This window comes from Saccopteryx leptura, chromosome 9 (genome assembly GCF_036850995.1).
Source record: "Saccopteryx leptura isolate mSacLep1 chromosome 9, mSacLep1_pri_phased_curated, whole genome shotgun sequence".
Taxonomy (NCBI): Eukaryota; Metazoa; Chordata; class Mammalia; order Chiroptera; family Emballonuridae; genus Saccopteryx; species Saccopteryx leptura.
In genome coordinates, this window is record NC_089511.1 from 17,149,205 (window position 1) to 17,167,754 (window position 18,550).

General features: G+C 44.0%; 1 protein-coding gene across 1 annotated transcript in view; it reads right to left on the reverse strand.

The window, feature by feature from the left end:
• The window catches only part of CMTM4 (CKLF like MARVEL transmembrane domain containing 4), a 63,483-nt gene that overhangs the window by 7,829 nt on the left and 37,104 nt on the right, over positions 1–18,550 (reverse strand). Inside the window, exons 2-3 of the mRNA XM_066349808.1 lie at positions 10,983–11,159; positions 884–982 (exon numbers count right to left, since the gene is read on the reverse strand). Of these exons, the coding sequence (XP_066205905.1) occupies positions 884–982; positions 10,983–11,159 (276 nt within the window). The remainder of the gene's footprint in view (positions 1–883; positions 983–10,982; positions 11,160–18,550) is intronic.

Consider the following 18,550-nt stretch of genomic DNA (forward strand, 5'->3'; position numbering starts at 1 on the left):
CTGAGCTTTCTTTCAAAGTATTTTGGATCTTTTAAAAAATAACAATCACAAAAATGACTCTTTTACAGCATCTTCATTAGTCCCAGATGAGAAAATGCATGTAGAAAAAAGACCATGTACACAGAAAATCAAGGGCTTGTGTGAGCCCAACTCAAGCCCATAAGGCCTGAGATTCCAAATCCCAGCCCCCGAACTCTCACCTGCTCTCCAGGGTGAGCAGCAGGGCTGGCTTATTTAATGCCTGACGAAGCTACTGAGTGACACCCAAGAGAGCAGCTAATCTAATATTTTTTTATGAACCTGTTAATCCCCCCATTACAAAAGTGCTACATGTTCTCTGTAAATACAGGACAACACAGAAACGCATAGCCCTGAAAAAGTCCTACATTATCTGGTTCCCACCCCAGCCCTCGCGGCATTCTACCTTGAAGAGCAAAAAATGTCATCTGACTACTACATGGTGTCAAGACTGTGTTCTTCATTAAGACCCCCCACAACTGCAGGGAGGACTCTTAAAAGCAACACCACTAACAGACAGGCATGCAGGGTCTTGCTGGAAACAGTCTAAAGCAGTGGTTCTCAAATGAGCATGCATCTGAACCAGCTGGTGGGCTGATTAAAAGGTTTCCGACTCAGCAGCCCTGGGGGAGCCTGAGACTGGCATTGCTGACAAGTTCCTGGGTGACGCTGAGGCTGCAGTTCCGGGACCAAACTTTGAGAACCACAGCACTTAAGAACCAGACTTCCACTGGCCTGATAACAACTTCATTAGCAAAAAGAAAGCTAACGGAGAATGAGTAGGACACATGCTAGGGGACAGAAGAAAGCAAGTCACAAAAAGTGTACAAATCAGCCCATATCTTAACCACTGGAGTTCACCTACCACGGCAGCAATTTCTGCTCCGGTTTTGTGGTTTAAAGCAGCCAGTACAATGGAAGCAATAAAGAAAAAGAAAGTGCTGAGTCCAGTGTTGACCAAATCCTAAAGAAAAAGATAAATAAAATCACTTGAAAAGAAGCATTTCATGCTTTGCTCTGAAAGCCATTGAAAAGCTTTAAAATAAGAAGCATAATACCCAGCCCCTCTGATGGCTCCATATTTTAGTCTCAATGGCCCAGGAGTGTTGGTTATATAAAGAAAGGCAAAGATGGTATCAGTTTATGACGCTACTTGATAAATCACCATAGCAAAATCCATTGTTACCATTTCTTAATGACTTACTATAGGAACCCAAACTGCTGACCTATCAAGGACATGCACACTAATTACCACTTAGAGTTCTTACTGTCATCTTTTATTTTTATTTTATTTTTTTTTCATTTTTCTGAAGCTGGAAACAGGGAGAGACAGTCAGACAGACTCCCGCATGCGCCCGACCGGGATCCACCTGGCACACCCACCATGGGGTGACGCTCTGCCCACCAGGGGGCGATGCTCTGCCCCTCCGGGGCGTCGCCATGTTGCGACCAGAGCCACTCTAGCGCCTGGGGCAGAGGCCACAGAGCCATCCCCAGCGCCCGGGCCATCTTTGCTCCAATGGAGCCTTAGCTGCGGGAGGGGAAGAGAGAGACAGAGAGGAAAGCGCGTCGGAGGGGTGGAGAAGCAAATGGGCGCTTCTCCTGTGTGCCCTGGCCGGGAATCGAACCTGGGTCCTCTGCACGCTAGGCCGACGCTCTACCGCTGAGCCAACCGGCCAGGGCCCTTACTGTCATCTTTTAAAAATTCATTCAAATCATCCTGCAATGGACAAACTCCCCAAGAGTCCAGAAGAGTGATGGTCAACCACTGTGCCACAAAAAAACTTTCAACATACAATACCTGACTATTTAGTCAAGGGCACTCACCTCTTTTCCCTTAAATTGTCAAATAAATAAATGACAACAGCCAACACAACAACAGTTTTCCGTTGTGAATGAATCAAAATTATACTTTTTTTTTTGTCAGATCTGTAAAAAATACAGATGTGTGCCACAGAATTTTACTCATTAATTAGTTTATGTGCTCCATAAGATGAAAAAGATTGAAAAGTGCTGGTCTGGAACATACTAAAACTGGTGAAATCCTGTCCAACATCCCGTCATTCGTTTTGTGACATTTCCAGCACACTGTTTCCAGACCTCGAGAACACACTTCGCCAGATCTCGCTCTTTCTTGTGCACAGTTCTTCAAGCCTCCCTGTTGTTAAAGCCTAGAGGATTTGCTCCTAATCTTCTTGGAAAGCAAATCAGGTTACATATCCAATGCTTCAAAGATTTAACTTCTGTCTTACTTGTCAAGAGAAACAGCACAATTAAGAGTCACAGCCAGACTCAGGTCCTAACCAACCATGACTTCGGACAAGATGCTTCACTTCTCTGTGTCTCATGTGGGAATAGTACACCCTCCTCGCAGAGTTGTTTTAGGATTAAGTGGAACAACTCATGTGAAGAGCTGAGCACCATGCCTGACCCACGGTTAGCATCCCCTGCACATTTATGGTTACTTCTGTTATTACTACTTTGGCCTTAGGCCCTGACAGCCTGGATCATACTAGAGTTCCTCTGTGATCTCTACAAGGAAAGAAAATCAGGTAAAATTCCAAACTTCTTAAGTGCCAGGCTAATTGGACCATCAACACCAGGTAGGTCCTCCTGCTGGCCTGGCTTTAAAGTCAGTCTCCTCTTTTTAAAGATGTAAAAAAGCAATGTTTGCATCATACCAGTCCTGAGCCTGCAGCAGAAACCCCGACACACTCCTGGTGCTTCTGCACAGGGAGCAGCACAAGGCTGACTTTGAAGTCATTGGGACGTCTGCCAGCGGGGCAGCTTGGCTGGGACCGGTGTGTTAAGCCAGGACAAATTTTTCACAAATTCAAGCCAGGAAGTGTTTAGTTATGCTCAGCTCTGGATAAGGTGCTGGAGGACTAAAGAGAAAACTATAAAATGTACTTTACGAACCAAAGACTATTCAGAAATGAGGAAAATGTCTTATGATACAATGCTGAGGCGAAACATCAAACAAAATAGTGTGCACATTAACGGTGAATTTGTAAAAATATAAATGTAGTAAAGGGCCAATAGGTACCAAAGGTTTTTGAAGAAGTTCATGTTATTTGTGTATGAATTCCACATCTGCAATTTATGTTAAGTATCATACTAATGCCAAAAGGTCTAAGTATAAGAATATTCATCATGATATTATCTAGAACAGCAAACAAACTGGAAGCATATAAAACGCTCAAGAATAAGGGATCTGTTAAATAGAATGGTACTTCCATAAAGGAACATTATGCAGCCATTAAAAACAACGATAGTTATATATTTGACATGGAAGATATTCAAGATAGTTTAAATGGAAAAGCATGACTCTAATGGTTCTGTATTTCTTTACTCACATATCACATATACATGCATATGTGAAAGATAGTCTAGAGAAAACAGTCTAGAAGGTCATACCTAAGTATGACAAGTGGTTACCCCAAGATGGGTTGTATCACATAAGATTTTTTTTAACAACTTTGAGATATAATTCACATCATATGATACACCCAACTAAAGCATACAAGTCAATCATCACGATCTAATTTTAGAACATTTTTAGCATTCCAAAAAAGAAACCTCATACTCATTAACAGTTCATTCTTCATTCCACCCCTAATCCTAGGCAACCACCAGTCTGCTTCTGTCGCTGGATTTGCCGATTCTAGACATTTCATATAAATAGAATGATATAACTTGTGGTCTTTTGTGACTAGCTTCTTCCACTCTAGTATAATAGTTCTAAGGTTCATTCATGTTGAAGCAATACTTCATTTCTCTTTCTTACTGAATAATATCCCATTATACAGATACACCACATTTTATTTATTTATCTTTTCACTGTTTTTTTTTAACATTTCAGTTGTTTCTACTTTTTGGTTATTATAAATACTGCTACTATCAACCTAGATACTCTTTTGCAGACATATGTTTTCATTTCTCTTGGGCGATGACATGATTTTATTTATTCTACTTTATTATCTGTATCTTCTAGTTTTTATATAACTTATTACTTGCACAGTTTAAAAGACTTAAAACTGGAGTACTATAAGAGTTAGCCAGCATCAGCTGCTGGAGTTCCTCGGCCATGAAACAAAATCAAGGCTTTTTACATGCACTGTTGCACTTACGTTCGGGGGCACACAGAGGCATGCCCTCAGATGTGGACTTTGGGTGCTTTTTAGTCAACACTGGTGCTTAATGTTTGAAATACTTTAAATGGAACACGTACTCTAAGCTACGTTTTCCAGTTTGCCACAGTCGTCCCCACTCCCTACAGTCTTTCCAGTTTGCCACAGTCGTCCCCACTCCCTACAGTCTCTCACTGAGCCACTTAATGTCTCCTGTCTGGCCCCTAAAACACCCAAGGCTGTAGCCTGCCTATGTTAAGAGAAGAAGAGGAAGGTCACCCTCATATACACATGTTTTTGGTCCCTCCTCAGTAACACACTAATAAGTATAGGTGTGAGCCCAAGTAACTCCAAAAACACATCAGGGGATCAGGCCGAGAGGGTGCTAACTAGGGGCCTGTCTAGCCCACAGACAGGTCTGATGTGTACAGTGTTTAAAGCAAATTTGAACAAGTCAACATTTAAACATCAGAAGCATGCATATAAAAACTGACTTCTGAAAAACAAAACAAAACCCAATTTCCAGCTGCGTTTGAAAAACTGTACACTGTTCTAGAAGTCCCATGAAGCAACAACACAACCGGCTAGGGCTGAGGAGAAGCATCTTCTCTGTCACCTCGACCCTGGCCCATCTTCTCACCTGCCCATTTATGTCACATGCCCAGCCCCAGTGGGCCCAGAGTCTATAACCCTACTCCAGCCCCAGAGACTGGCTGTCTACAATGTGCCCCACGCTTCTGTCCTCTGTGCCCAGCGAGCACCCATTCATCCTTCAATGCCCAACTGAAATCTGGCATTTTCTCTGACCCCCTCCGGGAATCCACTACCGCCTTGCCAGTGTTCTCCCAGGGCTCACACAACAAAACTGGATCATAACAACACACTGACCACAGGAGAGCGGCTTGTATCTCCCCACTCTGTACTTTCAGTTCCCAAAACGGGGCATAAAGCAGGTGTTCGAGAAATTACCACGAATGAGGCACTTGAAAACAGGTCCAGCTGTTCCCAAACCACGGGGCTCTGCGGCTGGCTCTAGTCTCAACACCCACACAGAAGAGAGGGAGTTTACAGCCCATCGGTCCATGCTGGGCACTGACTAGTGCTCAAATGGCCCCAGTACCAAAGGGACAATCATAAACTGACAGTGGTGACTACCATCTACGAAGAGCCTTTGTGCCAACCAAATAACTTAGTGTCTCACTGAATCCTAACCTAATTATGATCCAAAATACCTATAAGACAGGACATATTACTTTGTTCTACTTTTAAAAATAAGGAAACCGAATCCCAGAGTGAATGAGTGCAGTATAATGACAACTACATGTTTTGTCTTTGTCCCCGGTTCCTTAAAATTTCCGGAGTGATAGGCATATCTTTTGTCATTCACAATGAGCCCTTTCCACTGTTCTGTGTTTATGCTAATGGAGTGTCTCTGGAGCCCCTAGATAGTTTCAGGATGAGGGCTGGTTGCCAGCAAAAATCCAACCATGTAAGTGGAGGATTGCCACTTGCAGCTCTGCCACCCAAACTCCGGGGAAGGGAGAGGGGCTAGAGACTGAGTTCACTCTCCAAATGGCCAATGGTTTAAATAACTGTGCCTGCATGATGAAATGTCCATAAAAACACTGCGTGACAGGGTCCAAGGAACTTCCGAGTTGGTGACTACAGCCACGTGCTGCACCCCAACTCCACGGGACAGAGGCTCCAGCACTGAGACTCTTGGACCCTGCCTATGCCGCTCCTCATCCATTTGGCTGTTTCTGAGTTGTACCCTTTATAATAAAGCAGGAATTGTAAGTAAAGCACGTTCCAAAGTGGTTCAAGAGAATTATGACCCTGAGGAGGAACTCTGGCAGCTGCCGGCCAGGCAGAAGTGTAGGTCACCTGAAAACCACATTTGTGGCAGGTGTCTAAGGTGGGGGCACTGTGGCGTCTGTGCGAACTCTAGGAGTTAGTGTCAGAGCTCGATTAAACCACTGAGTTGGTATTAGAGAATTGCTTGGTATAGAAAAACTATAAGGATTTTTTTGCAGGAAAACCCCCACACACACATTTGGTGTCATAACAGATGTCAGAAAACACCACACAGAGTCATGGTCAAGGCTTCAGGGCTCTGCAAGTGGCCCCTCTGGGTGACTCTAGATTCTTCTCAACTAACCACAGCACCCGGCCTGCATTCTCAGATAGGGAGAGCCTGTGGGAGGAGCAGGGGCCACCAAGGCCACTGAAAAGGAACATTAAAGAGGAAAAAGAAAAATCATGAGCGTGGTGTCACAGGAGGCAAAAGTACAGAGTGCGGCAGGAGAGACTGAGTGTTCCGTGGCAGATACCACCGAAATGTTTAGTGGGGGAACTGAGGAATAGCGAGACCCAGGCACACGGAGGCCCCCCGCGCTCCTGGGCAGAGGACTGTCCAGGATATAACATCAGGGCAATGGACTGGGGGAGGAGGCTGTAACTGTGCTTGGGGAGGACACATGAGGCTTTGGAGGTGCTGACACTGTCCTATCTCTTGACTCATGTGGTGGCTACACAATCTTTATCATTCTTCATTAAACTGCACATTTACTTTTATAAGTTTCTCTAAATATGATGTATTTGACAATAAAAGGTAAGAAAGGAGAGATTAGAAGATAGGGAAATAGAGAAGACACGTGCAGACCTCCCACCTCTTTACAGAAGTTTGGATAAGCAAAACTTGATGGGCTTTGAGGGCCAGCTAAGGAGGGTGGGAGCCCCTGGCAGGTTTTCAGTGGTCAGAAAGGAATGGAAGACAAGAAGGATGGTGTGGGGAGAAGGCAGGGGCGTTAATCAAAGTAAGCACAGGTGAAACACTTAACTGTCCAAGATCCTAATATACAGAGAAAAATACAACAGAAGTAGTCCCATGGGTTTGTCAAAAAATATATGATATATATACATTTAACACCATTTGAGTGCATCAAATCATGCTTGTGTAAAATATATTTTTTTTTAAAAATTTAAAAATAAATACATACTTTGTGAAACCTATATGTTGGGCATATAAGTTTGTGAAATCTGTATTTTGGAGGTTTGCTCACTTTTATTGTTAAAAATGGCCGTTGACCACGTGATTGTGTTGCCCAGGTGATAGTGCTAATTACCTTTCTGCTTGGGAAGGGCTTGGTTATGCTAACGTGTACTGGAGGAGGGTTTTTTTTTATAAAAAATAAAGTTTCAAAAGAGGAGTTAGGAGGCCATTTTGGAGGAGATCGTGTTGTTGCAGGGGCAGAGGCCACGTGGTTGCAGAGGAAGCAGGCAGCCAAGACGGCAGAGAACTGAAGGGGAACAGAGGTGAGGGGCTTTGTGAGCTCCTGAGCTAGGGGGCCTTTGATTCTAGGGAAAACGGGAAAGATTCTCCTGGTGTGGAACCGGAGAACATGTGAATGGGTTTTAGTGCCCATATGTTTGTTTTTACTCGCTTGCGGTGCAAACTAGAATAAAAGGATGGCCCACCAGTTCTTGGCTCCATTGTTTCATTACCATCTGTCTAAATTTAATGAGAATCTGCATGGGCCAGACGGCTGTCATGGCCATGACTACTGGACATACACTATACAATTTTATTAACCAAGGTCACCTCGATAAATTCAATTAAAATTTAAAAAATAAATGAATAAAATATATACTTTGTATCATCTACCTTATTTACCATTTTCATGGATATTTGTGTCAACCTTTATTTCACACATATTTATTTGTGTGATTGGTATAGGTTTTTCTAAACCTATAGAAAGGTGTTCTCAGGTGACACATCACCACCGAGGATTTGCCCCAGCCAACACCATCCAGGACATGGGTGGATACTAACTTCCCACTTTAAAAGATGCACTTTGAGCCCTGGCCGGTTGGCTCAGCGGTAGAGCGTCGGCCTGGCATGCGGGGGACCCAGGTTCGATTCCCAGCCAGGGCACATAGGAGAAGCACCCATTTGCTTCTCCACCTTCCTCTCTGTCTCTCTCTTCCCCTCCCGCAGCCAAGGCTCCATTGGAGCAAAGATGGCCCGGGCGCTGGGGATGGCTCCTTGGCCTCTGCCCCAGGCGCTGGAGTGGCTCTGGTCGCGGCAGAGCGACCCCCCAGAGGGGCAGAGCATCGCCCCCTGGTGGGCAGAGCGTCGCCCCTGGTGGGCGTGCCGGGTGGATTCCAGTTGGGCACATGCGGGAGTCTGTCTGTCTCTCCCCGTTTCCAGCTTCGGAAAAATACAAAAAAAAAAAAAATGCACTTTGATATGACCAGATGATGTGGTAGTCAACACGCAGAAAGTCTTTCATAATTAAATTTTAAAAAATCAAAATTTCAGAACTCACAAAATAGTACTTCTGGGAGTAAAACCCAGTATGAATTAGTAAGAAATCTGAAATATGAAGTCTTTTAGCAGATTTATCTATGTTAAATAAGCAGACCAGACAGAATTCAGGGGGTCAGGTCAAGCCTGGTAGAAGTCTGCAGGAGAGTGATGTGGTTGACAGACGACTGTGGTGGCCTCTGACATGTACTAAGATGAGTATTTCTTTTTTGTGTGTGTTACAGAGTCAGAGAGAAGGATAGATAGGGACAGACAGACCAGAAGGGAGAGAGATGAGAAGCATCAATTCTTCGTTGCGACTCCTTAGTCTTCTTAGTTGTTCATTGATTGCTTTCTCATATGTGCCTTGACTGGGGGGCTACAGCAGACCGAGTGACCCCTTGCTCAAGCCAGCGACCTCGGGGTTTCGAACTTGGGTCTTTTGCATCCCAGTCTGACGCTCTCTCCACTGCGCCACCACCTGGTCAGGCTAACATGACTATTTCTGACTGGCAGCAGTGCCCACTGGTTTGAGGTGCCTTTGTACACATTGTCTCATTTCACCTTAAAACAACATTGTAAAAAAAATATTATCATCTCACCTGGCCTGTGATGGTGCAGTGGATGAGCATTGACCTGGAATGCTGAGGTCACTGGTTCGAAACCCTGGGCTTGCCTGGTCAAGGCACATACAACAAGCGACCAATGAACAGCTAGAGTGAAGCAACTATGAGTTGATACTTCTCGCTCACCACCCCCCAACATGGGGCTCTAAATGACCTACCCCAAAATCATTACACAGCCATAATGAGTGACTGTTGACTTGAAGCCAGACAACTTTGTCTGACTCAAAGCCCATGGCCTCAACCTTTCTGGTAGTTGCTTCTTTGTCAAATAAGTTTTCCTTCAAGTTTCATTCAAAGCCAAGCCAGGCCTCTCCCTTGACCACTATTTATTGAGAAGACCTTAGAAACACCAGGATCTAGGATACCAGTGAACCTTGCCCCATGGAGACAAGGACAATGACCTTACCCCACAGAGCTTACATTTTGTTTGGGGAGGTTTATGAGGTCCTCTTTGCTATCAATTTAAATCACAACTCTGTAAGCATTTTCCTATAGATAACACAAACTTTATCTTAAAAAAAAGTTGAGACATTAAAGCACCAACTCGTCGTTGGAGCACCTTAGTTGTTCATTGATTGCTTTCTCATATGTGCCTTGACTGGGGGGCTTCAGCCCAGCCAAGCTCGTGAGTGACCCCTTGCTCAGGTCAATGACCTTAAGCTTCAAGCCAGCAGCCTTTGGTTCAAAACGGCAACCATGAGATCATGCTGATGATCCCACACTGGAACCAGCAACCCCATGCTCAAGCTGGTAAGCCTGCGCTGAAGCTGGTAACCTCAGGGTTTCGAACTCGAGACCTCAGCATCCCAGGATGACGCTTTATCCACTGCACCACACCAGTCAGGCTAAAGCCAACCAAGTTTGCAACTGACACCAACTTTTCTAGTTCAGCTCTGCTCTCATTTTTCCTCCCAAAAGAGTTTAAACAACACAGAGAGCTACCTTTCAGGAAGACCCCCTCCTCTGGTACCCCACAGGATCAACATGGGAGTGGCCCTGCCAAGCAAGGTGACCAGCTCTGCCTCCTCCCCAGCTCCCTCACAGGGGCCACACTTTCCACGATGATGCACATATCAGTGCCAGCCAGAGGGAGAGGAGCCTCCCGGGGTAGCTGCCCTCCCAGCAGCTGCGGGCCCACAGGCTTTCTCTCCTGGTACAGAAGGGGGAAGCAGCCGAGTGCTTTCCTACGTTTCCCTGACTGATTCCCTTTGAGCTCTTGCACCTGCTTACTTGCAAAGAAATATAAGAAAACCAAGGGCTATTAAGTTTCCTATCTCAATTAGCACAGTAAGGACAAGTAACACAAGTCCAGGAAAAGGGGCCAGGAAGTGACCAGCCAGGAGTTTACCATGCTGACTGGTGGGTAAGGCTGTCAAACGGGGTCAAGAACCCAAACCACAGACAGCAGAGGATACATTTCCACTCAAGACTGACCAAACTACTAAGCCCTCCTTCCAGGTCCTCCCAGTTGCTTTGAATTTAATAATATTCCTAGGCTTTACAAGTTACTGGCACTTTCATTCTTATTTTTAATTCTTCCTGAATCAATACTTTTGTAAATGACTTTTGGGCCCAGAGTAAAAAATATACAAAAATGCATTAATTCCATTTTCTCTTTCCCATATTCTGTACATATCCTATCTTCTCAGAGGATCATAAAATTGAAATGACATAGTTAAAGCGGTCAAAATAATTATTGTTTCCACCATTAGTGAAGATCCCATTTATGTTATAGTTTTATTGAACCCAGTAAAAAAATTTACAATTTCACAGTTGAATTATAATGGAATATTTAAATATCTCAATGAACTGGAACCAAACACGACATGGAGAGATGCCAACTTTCCCTTGGAGCCAGGGAGCACACGATCCTTGCAGGTCGGGGTGGTGACGTGTACTCACTGTCAGGTTCCAGTTGATCTGGGGGATCCTCATGTGAAGGTTGAGACTGAACAGAATCAGCAAGACTCCAGTCACCACAAACGCACTACAGCTCACAAACTCAAAAAAGTAGAGGCCTTCACACGGGGAGCATTCCATGATGGTCTCTATGCAGATGAATGCGATCAGGGCCAAAATCTAGGAAGACAATTGGAAATATACATGTATACGTATGTTTACTACACATCTGCAGACATATGCGCCTGCCACATTTAAATAAAACTCACCACCACCATATGTAGCCACAGAGCTTTCCTCTGGGGACGGCAGTTACCACTGTCAGGAACATGGCCTGACTCAATGCTTCTGTAAGCATGTAAAGGTACAGAGCCTTTATCAACTCTCTCACGTGGACAACCTGGCCCCACCACGGTACACTGAAACCAGTCTGGTGTGGCATGGCCCTTGTGAGGAAGCAGAAAGGAACGTCTCTGCAATGCCTTCAGTTCTAGCTCTGCCACAAGTGGACACTCCCTACGCACATTGCTAATTTATGGTCTCTACCCTAAAAATGAGGCACATTTAATTAATTCATTAGCTATGCATTTTGAAAGTTTATCATTGGACTTGACCACAAAAAACATACTGGCAGCTGATAAAAATACTGTTAAATCTACCAATAATAGAATCAATTTCATCTGAAAAACCAAAGTAAAATTCTAATGTGTCCCAAGAGACTGGAGATCATAAAGTCAAACAGGTATCAACGGAAATTACCAGGTGAACTTGTAAAGGAAGATGGTCAGGAAAAGGAGGGAGCCCAAAGGCTGCGTGAATGGCCCCTCTGGTCAAGGAAAGGTATGGTGGCCTTACCCCTAAAACCAGATCAGTCTTGGGCTCCTGGCCTCTACTTCACATCTTTACCCGAGCACCTCACAATCTACGATGTCAAGCCTACGCCACAGCTTCCAGGCCAGACCCCCTCTCTGAGGTCAAGGAAGTATAGGGAGGCAGCTCTGTGGAACCAGATTTGTCCTTGGGGCCAGTGACATCAGCATCACCAGGGAGCTTGTTAGAAATGCACAATCTCTGCCTCCTCTCCTTGACCAACAGAGTCAGAATCTGCTTTTCTGACAAGAGCCTCAAATGATTAAAGTGTGGGAAGCACACGCTGTTCTGGGGCTCCTCCGCCTGCTGGAGTCCCAGTCATGCCTTCCAATGCCCTCCTCAGCGCCATCCCCAACTGTATCTCTGCCTGCCAGATGTGATATGATTCCACCCTCTCCCGGGCAGCTTGCTCATCTGTGACTGCATTCCACACTCTCTTATACTAACCATTATGCATTCTGAGCTTTTTAATGGTACACCAGTCCCTCTCTCCCTACTCCCAAGATCCTTGCACACAACCAGCAAATGGGAGCTCACGGAGCCACTAAAAACCCATACCAACAATTCCTGACTTACTCGTCAGCATCTCTACAGAAAGGAAGGGCGGCTCTGCTTTCTCTACCACCAATATCTTCATGCAGAAAGACACCTTTTCTAGCAATATGTGGTATTTTCACACGTCTATTATAATCAACACAATAAAGAATGGGCTTTTAAGCACATACCTTGTACTTCTCCTATGGCTCCCCTTGTTCTCTACAGAACCATAGACTTTAATTCCCCACCTGAATTACATGCCTGACTTGCAAGCAATTTACAAAGAAATAGTTCATATAAGGGAAACTGCTAAACCTTTTTTTTACCCAGTTGGAACTAGCAATCTTGGGCAAGAAATAACACACTGTACTGATGAGTTACAAATGTTTCTGGTATGTTAACTTCAACCATATTTGTGTGGGAAGATAACACCTATATTCTTAAATATTAAAATTAAAATGGTTTCAAGAATATACAAATCTAATAGACCACTCAATATAGCAGTTACGAAACAGACAAAAGTCCCTGTCTCTAGCTCATATTCTAATGAAGTTTTTAAAAAATTAAATTAAAAATATAGCATGTAGGCAGTGATAAGCACAAAGGGGGAAAATCAAAGCAAGGAAGGAGAATGAAATGTACCTAGGGCGTGGGCATTTGAAATTTTGGACAGTGACCATGGAAGGCCAGTGAGATTTTTTACGGTTTATCACAAAGGATATTAAAGAATACAAATTGAACAGCTAGATGAAGAGATACACAGGACAAGGTCCAGAAGGGTCTTGAACACAGGAGCTTCTGGCCCTGTGGAGTTCTAAGTGCACCACCCTCCAGCACCTGGATGAATTTTTGGTTCACCAGCCTGAAAGCTCATCAGTTCCCTTGCTCAGGAGTTTTTACAGAGCTTAATCTGCAGCCCACCCCGGTTCCTCTCCCCAGTGGCCAGTGAGCGAGGTTGAAAGTTCCCCTGGAAACCAGCCCCTATCCTTAGGTACTTTCCAAAAGTCATCCAATTAACACAAACTCAGGTGTGGTTGAAAGGGGCTTATTGTGAATTCAAAAGACACCTCTTATCACTTAGGAAATTCTAAGGATTTTATGAGATCTATGCCAGAAATGGAACAAAGAAAAAAAACATAATTTGTATTATAAATCACAACTCATTATAAATCATAACAATTCATATGTAGAGAGAAATACAGATACACAAATATACATATACAATTATTTAATCAATCCCCTATTGATAGGTTATTTTGGTGGTTTCCAATAAGCAATACACCTTTTCCCCCCACCTTTCGACACAGCTAACGTCAGTGTTTCCTCCAGCACAGTTAGAATTCTAACAAGCATCAATGAAGTAAAACCTGCCCATTGACAAACAAAAGAACAAGAACTCAAAATTATTTTGGAAGCCAATAACTTCAAGGCAACCAAAGAGTCAAAAGTCATGCCACAATGTCACATGCAAAACTGTACAGAGACATTCAAAGGTGTAAATAAGGAACAGTACTGTATCTGCTATCTGGAGATCACGGGTGCCCTTGGAGAGAGCCCTTTCCATGTAGCATGACCCACTGACCAGGAGTAAATGTTTTCATAACGGACAAGTAAACTGACATTAAAAGGCTGTCAGATTTCCACAACTGTGGCTAATTATGATTGGCAACATCAAAAAAGCAGGAAGGGAGGGAGAAGAGGTTAGCTGATTAAGTTACTATAAAACTTTTTAAAATTTCCTAGCTCCTGTTCCTATCGGCGGGAGTGTCAGCTGTCAGGACTGGAGGGCTGTGGTAATGAGAAGTCCCACTCATCAATACGTGTGCTTGCAGGCACAGAGTGAGGTTGGAGGCTTGTGCGATGAGATTTTCCCAAGGCAGATTTCTTCTCAAGATGATGAATGAAGCTTCAGAACTTCCGAACTTCCGAACTCAGCACTCGCCACTCCAACTTCCTGACTATCAGAGCTCCTTTTGCCAGGCGGTGATGGAATAGCAACGGGCATTTCAGGAATTTGGCAAATTAAAAGTTGAGTTGAGAGATACGTTAAATTGGGGTTTAGCTTTCACTTCCACGTACAGTTACTGTAGCTTTCCCACTGTAAGAATGGCTTCCAGATATGCTTTGATCTGACATCATGATGAAGAAACAGGTCCTAAAACTCACAAGATAAATGGGTCCTACAATACCACAAAAGTATGCGGGTAATGAAGGAGAAATGGGGTTTGAAACATATGGAGCCAGAAGCTAATCTGTAGAGAATTCTTCAGATCAACAAATGCATAATACTCTAAGTGTACAATTCTGTTTTAATCGGTACCTAAATGGAAGTTGTGTCCTATCAGGAACGTATTCAATAATGCAGAGTATGCAATTATAAACACACTCTACATTTTCTCCCTTTTTGGTGGGAATCATATAAAATAGAATGTATTAGAACTGCAGGGTTTGTAGGGCAGAAATGTCATGGCATTACAAAGAGTACATATGTGGAGGAGGTTATAGTTCACGTGTCCCAATGCGTCAGACTGCATCGTGGTGTATCTGACAAACCTTGAACTGACAAAGTCTGACAATCCCAAATAAAAAGGCATACAAAATTGCCTCCAATGCATTAAAATAGCCTGAAGAAACAAATGTCCCAGTCATGACCTCTTACACACGTTCATCAGAAAGTCAATGTACATAGCAGAAGAGCACACTGACTGTATGACAACAAGGATGCGCGATACAATGCAGTGGTGATATAAAATCTGAATTATTAGGATGCTTTCCCACAACTAACTTTGTACACAGGCAGTCCCCAGGTTACGAACGGGATAGGTTTATACATTTGAAAATATTTTAGTATTTATATGCACAGAAAGGTAAAAATAAATATTACGTTAAGACAAACATCTGTCTAAATTACACTGAATAGGTAAATGTAGCTGTTCCAGCTTACACACAAAATCAACTTCACAACAGACCTACAGAACCTGTCTTATTCGCAACCCGGGGACCACCTGTACTTTTTCAAAATTAACTGACCATACTACAATTCATTTATGAGCTGTCTGAGTGGAGGCCAAAAACAGCAAGGGAGCACTTTTAAATCTGTAATTTAATGCATTTCTCATTCTAAGTACTCACTATTGTACCTAGTTTTATATTTTTAATTTTATATTTTCTTCCTGAAAGTGGACCTCCAAAACCATGAGTCGCAAGCCCTTCAAAACCTGAACTTCTTCTGAGTTTGGGCAACAAAGGTGAATGGATGAGACGCCTGTTCCTTCTGGCAGCAGCCTGCAGAAGCCATGAAGTTTCTCCCTGCATTTTGGCATAATGTTAAATTTCTACATGCCTGGTATCTGACACAAAACTGCAGATTTACAGGATAGATATGTTATCACCCACTCTTACTTTTTTAAGATTTTACTCATTGATTTTACAGAAAGAGGAGGTGTGTGGCCAGTAGACACGGCTGTCACAGCCATGCAGATGCAGGTTCCCATTCGATTCGAGCAGATGATAAAGAAACAGTGGAGCCACAAAATGGTGGGTCATTCCTTTATTAAAGTCTCACCCTGGCCAACGAGCAAACACACAGGGCTCCCAAAGCCACTCACATGTTCTCTGGTCCCACAACCAGGAGAATCTTCTCCGGCTCCTCCTAGAAACAAAGGCCCCACCAGTCCTAGTGGAGCTCACAAAGCCCCCCAGCTCTGGTTCCCCATCTGCACACCTTCTCTCTCCCTGCCAGCACGGCTTCTTCCTCAGCACCCTGCCTGCATTCTCTCTGCTCTCACTCTGCAAACATGGCTTCTGTCTCCTTCTCTGCTCCTTCTCTCCTTTTCAAAACTTTCTGGCCAGAAAACCTCTCCTCTGGCAAACATTAGCAAGACAAGGTCCCTTCCCAAGCAGGAAGGTAATTTGCAATTTCACAGACCCACATATCCCTGGCACTGCCCAGCCCCCAATGCAAACTATAAGTGAGCAAACATAAAAATCATATTTTACAAACTTATTTGACCAACAGGAGGGGTGGAGGGAGCAAGAACTATCAACTCATAGTTGCTTCACTTTAGTTACTCATTGCTTGCTTATTGTATATGCTTTGACCTGGCAAGTCCCGGGTTTAGAACCAGCAGTTTCTCATATGTGCCTTGATCCCAGAGCTCAAGCCAAGCCAGTGACCCCTTGCTTAAGCCAGCAACCTTTTGGGCCCAAGCTAGTCACCTTGGGATCATGTTGATGATTTCATACTCAAGCCAGCGACCCCACACTTGCGCTTGTGAGCCTGTGCTCAAGCCAGAACACACTCAAGCCTGCAATCTCAGAGTTTCGAACCAGTGACCTCAGCGTCCCAGGTCTATGCTCTACCCACTGCACCACCACTAGTCAGGCAAAGCAACTCTGTTTTTATGTTTATATTCCCATTAGCAGTAGTTTTTAAACTTTGCTGACCAAAAAACACAACACCTGTTAATAGCCTCCTGAACTAATGCTCCAGGAAGCACAGCGAGCAAATCATCAGTTTGGTTTAGACAGTGGGAAAATATTTCTGTTATGCTTTAAGAAAATGTTTTGTTTTGTTTTGTTTTGAAGTTTGGAAACTACTGATGTAGTCTGACCTTTCAGTTACAGAGAAGTACCCTGAATTCACACATTGTGCTTGGCTGTGGCTCCCACAGCCACATAGCTTTGGGGTTTCTCATGCTAAGTCTCATGTTATTTCCATCATAACTATACCCCTAGTCTTGGGGTACTCAGAGCATATCAGCATATTAACAGTCCCTAAAAGACCTCACAGTAAAAAACCTGTCTGCCTTCACTGGACGTGTAGATTATGTTACCTGAACACAGAATCATTTTTTCCCTCAGCACACCTATTAACACTACATCACGGGGTTTGGAAGAAAACCAGTTCGGGAAACACAAAAAGCACGTGCTGGTCAGTACTCAACTTTGTCAGGTCATGCACAATTGCACAACTTAAATGCACTGGGCAAAACACAGAAACTCATTTACCCAGCAGGGTAGCAATGACTTAAGGGCCTTGTTAACTGAGTGATGAACACACAGCAGAGTCCAAAGTGCCTTCAGAATCAAACCAAGCTCTAATCAGCTCTAGCTGATTCAAGTGTCTCTCTTTCAAAATTAAAGTGTCTCTCTTTCTACCAAACTGAAAAATAATATTTGAATGGGGAGACATGGCTTTTATAAGCCACAAAGACCCAACAGGCAAGTTAAAGGGCTGCTTCTACTGGAAGGCCTCCTGATGTTCAGAACAGAGAACCCAGAGAGGGCAACAGAGGGAGGGGCGAGGAAGTGACTGCACCTCGGAACCAGCTCCATTCTCAACGCACAGCCGATGTTAAGGTGGGATCCGGAGCCAGAACCGCAGAAGAGGCACAAGGCCTTTCTCCATCTTCCTGAGTCCTGAGGCTGCTCTAATATGTACATGTCTGTTAAATGACAGACAGATCGCCTCACAACATGAGCTCCCAGGCCATGTTGCACGTTCTGCCCAAGGGGCTCAGATAGCTAGCTGTGCATTGCCAGGCACCTCAGAATAATTATGCCTTGCAAATAGGGAGCATCAATAATGTAAGGATGCTCTCAGGCCCTGTGCTGGGCCCAGTCCATCCATTCTCTCTGATACACCCACTCGGGAAGCAGGTGGCATCTCCATCGCGTAGCCCAGAGGTCTGCCCAAGGCCCACAGCTAGTTTCTCTCCATACCTGTTCTCCTACACCAGATGATTAATATAACTTTTCCAGAGTTTCTTTCTTCCCCCACACACTTGACCATGGGAAAAAGAATTACTATATGATTTCTCTTCAAGAAACACAGTATGAGACCCAGAGAGCCAGTGCCATGAGGGTCTCTGACAAAGCACACAACTTGATTACCCATTCTCAAAGGAATCTAGCTACTACTGTGTTTTTCTAGGAAAAATAATCCATGGGTTGCTTCCTCAAGGGGGGGCCGTCCCATGAGGAAAGCAGATTTAAAGCATTACCCTCCCCTCCCCTGAGACAATAGAGCAATAAGCAAATATTTTTTGGTTCCGAAAATATTTAACCAGCAATCAATATCTTTATATGTGATCTTTGGTTCCATTGTTTTTTCTCCAGTTTAATAAACAGTGTCCAAGCTACGGGTTTGAAAAATGCAGAGA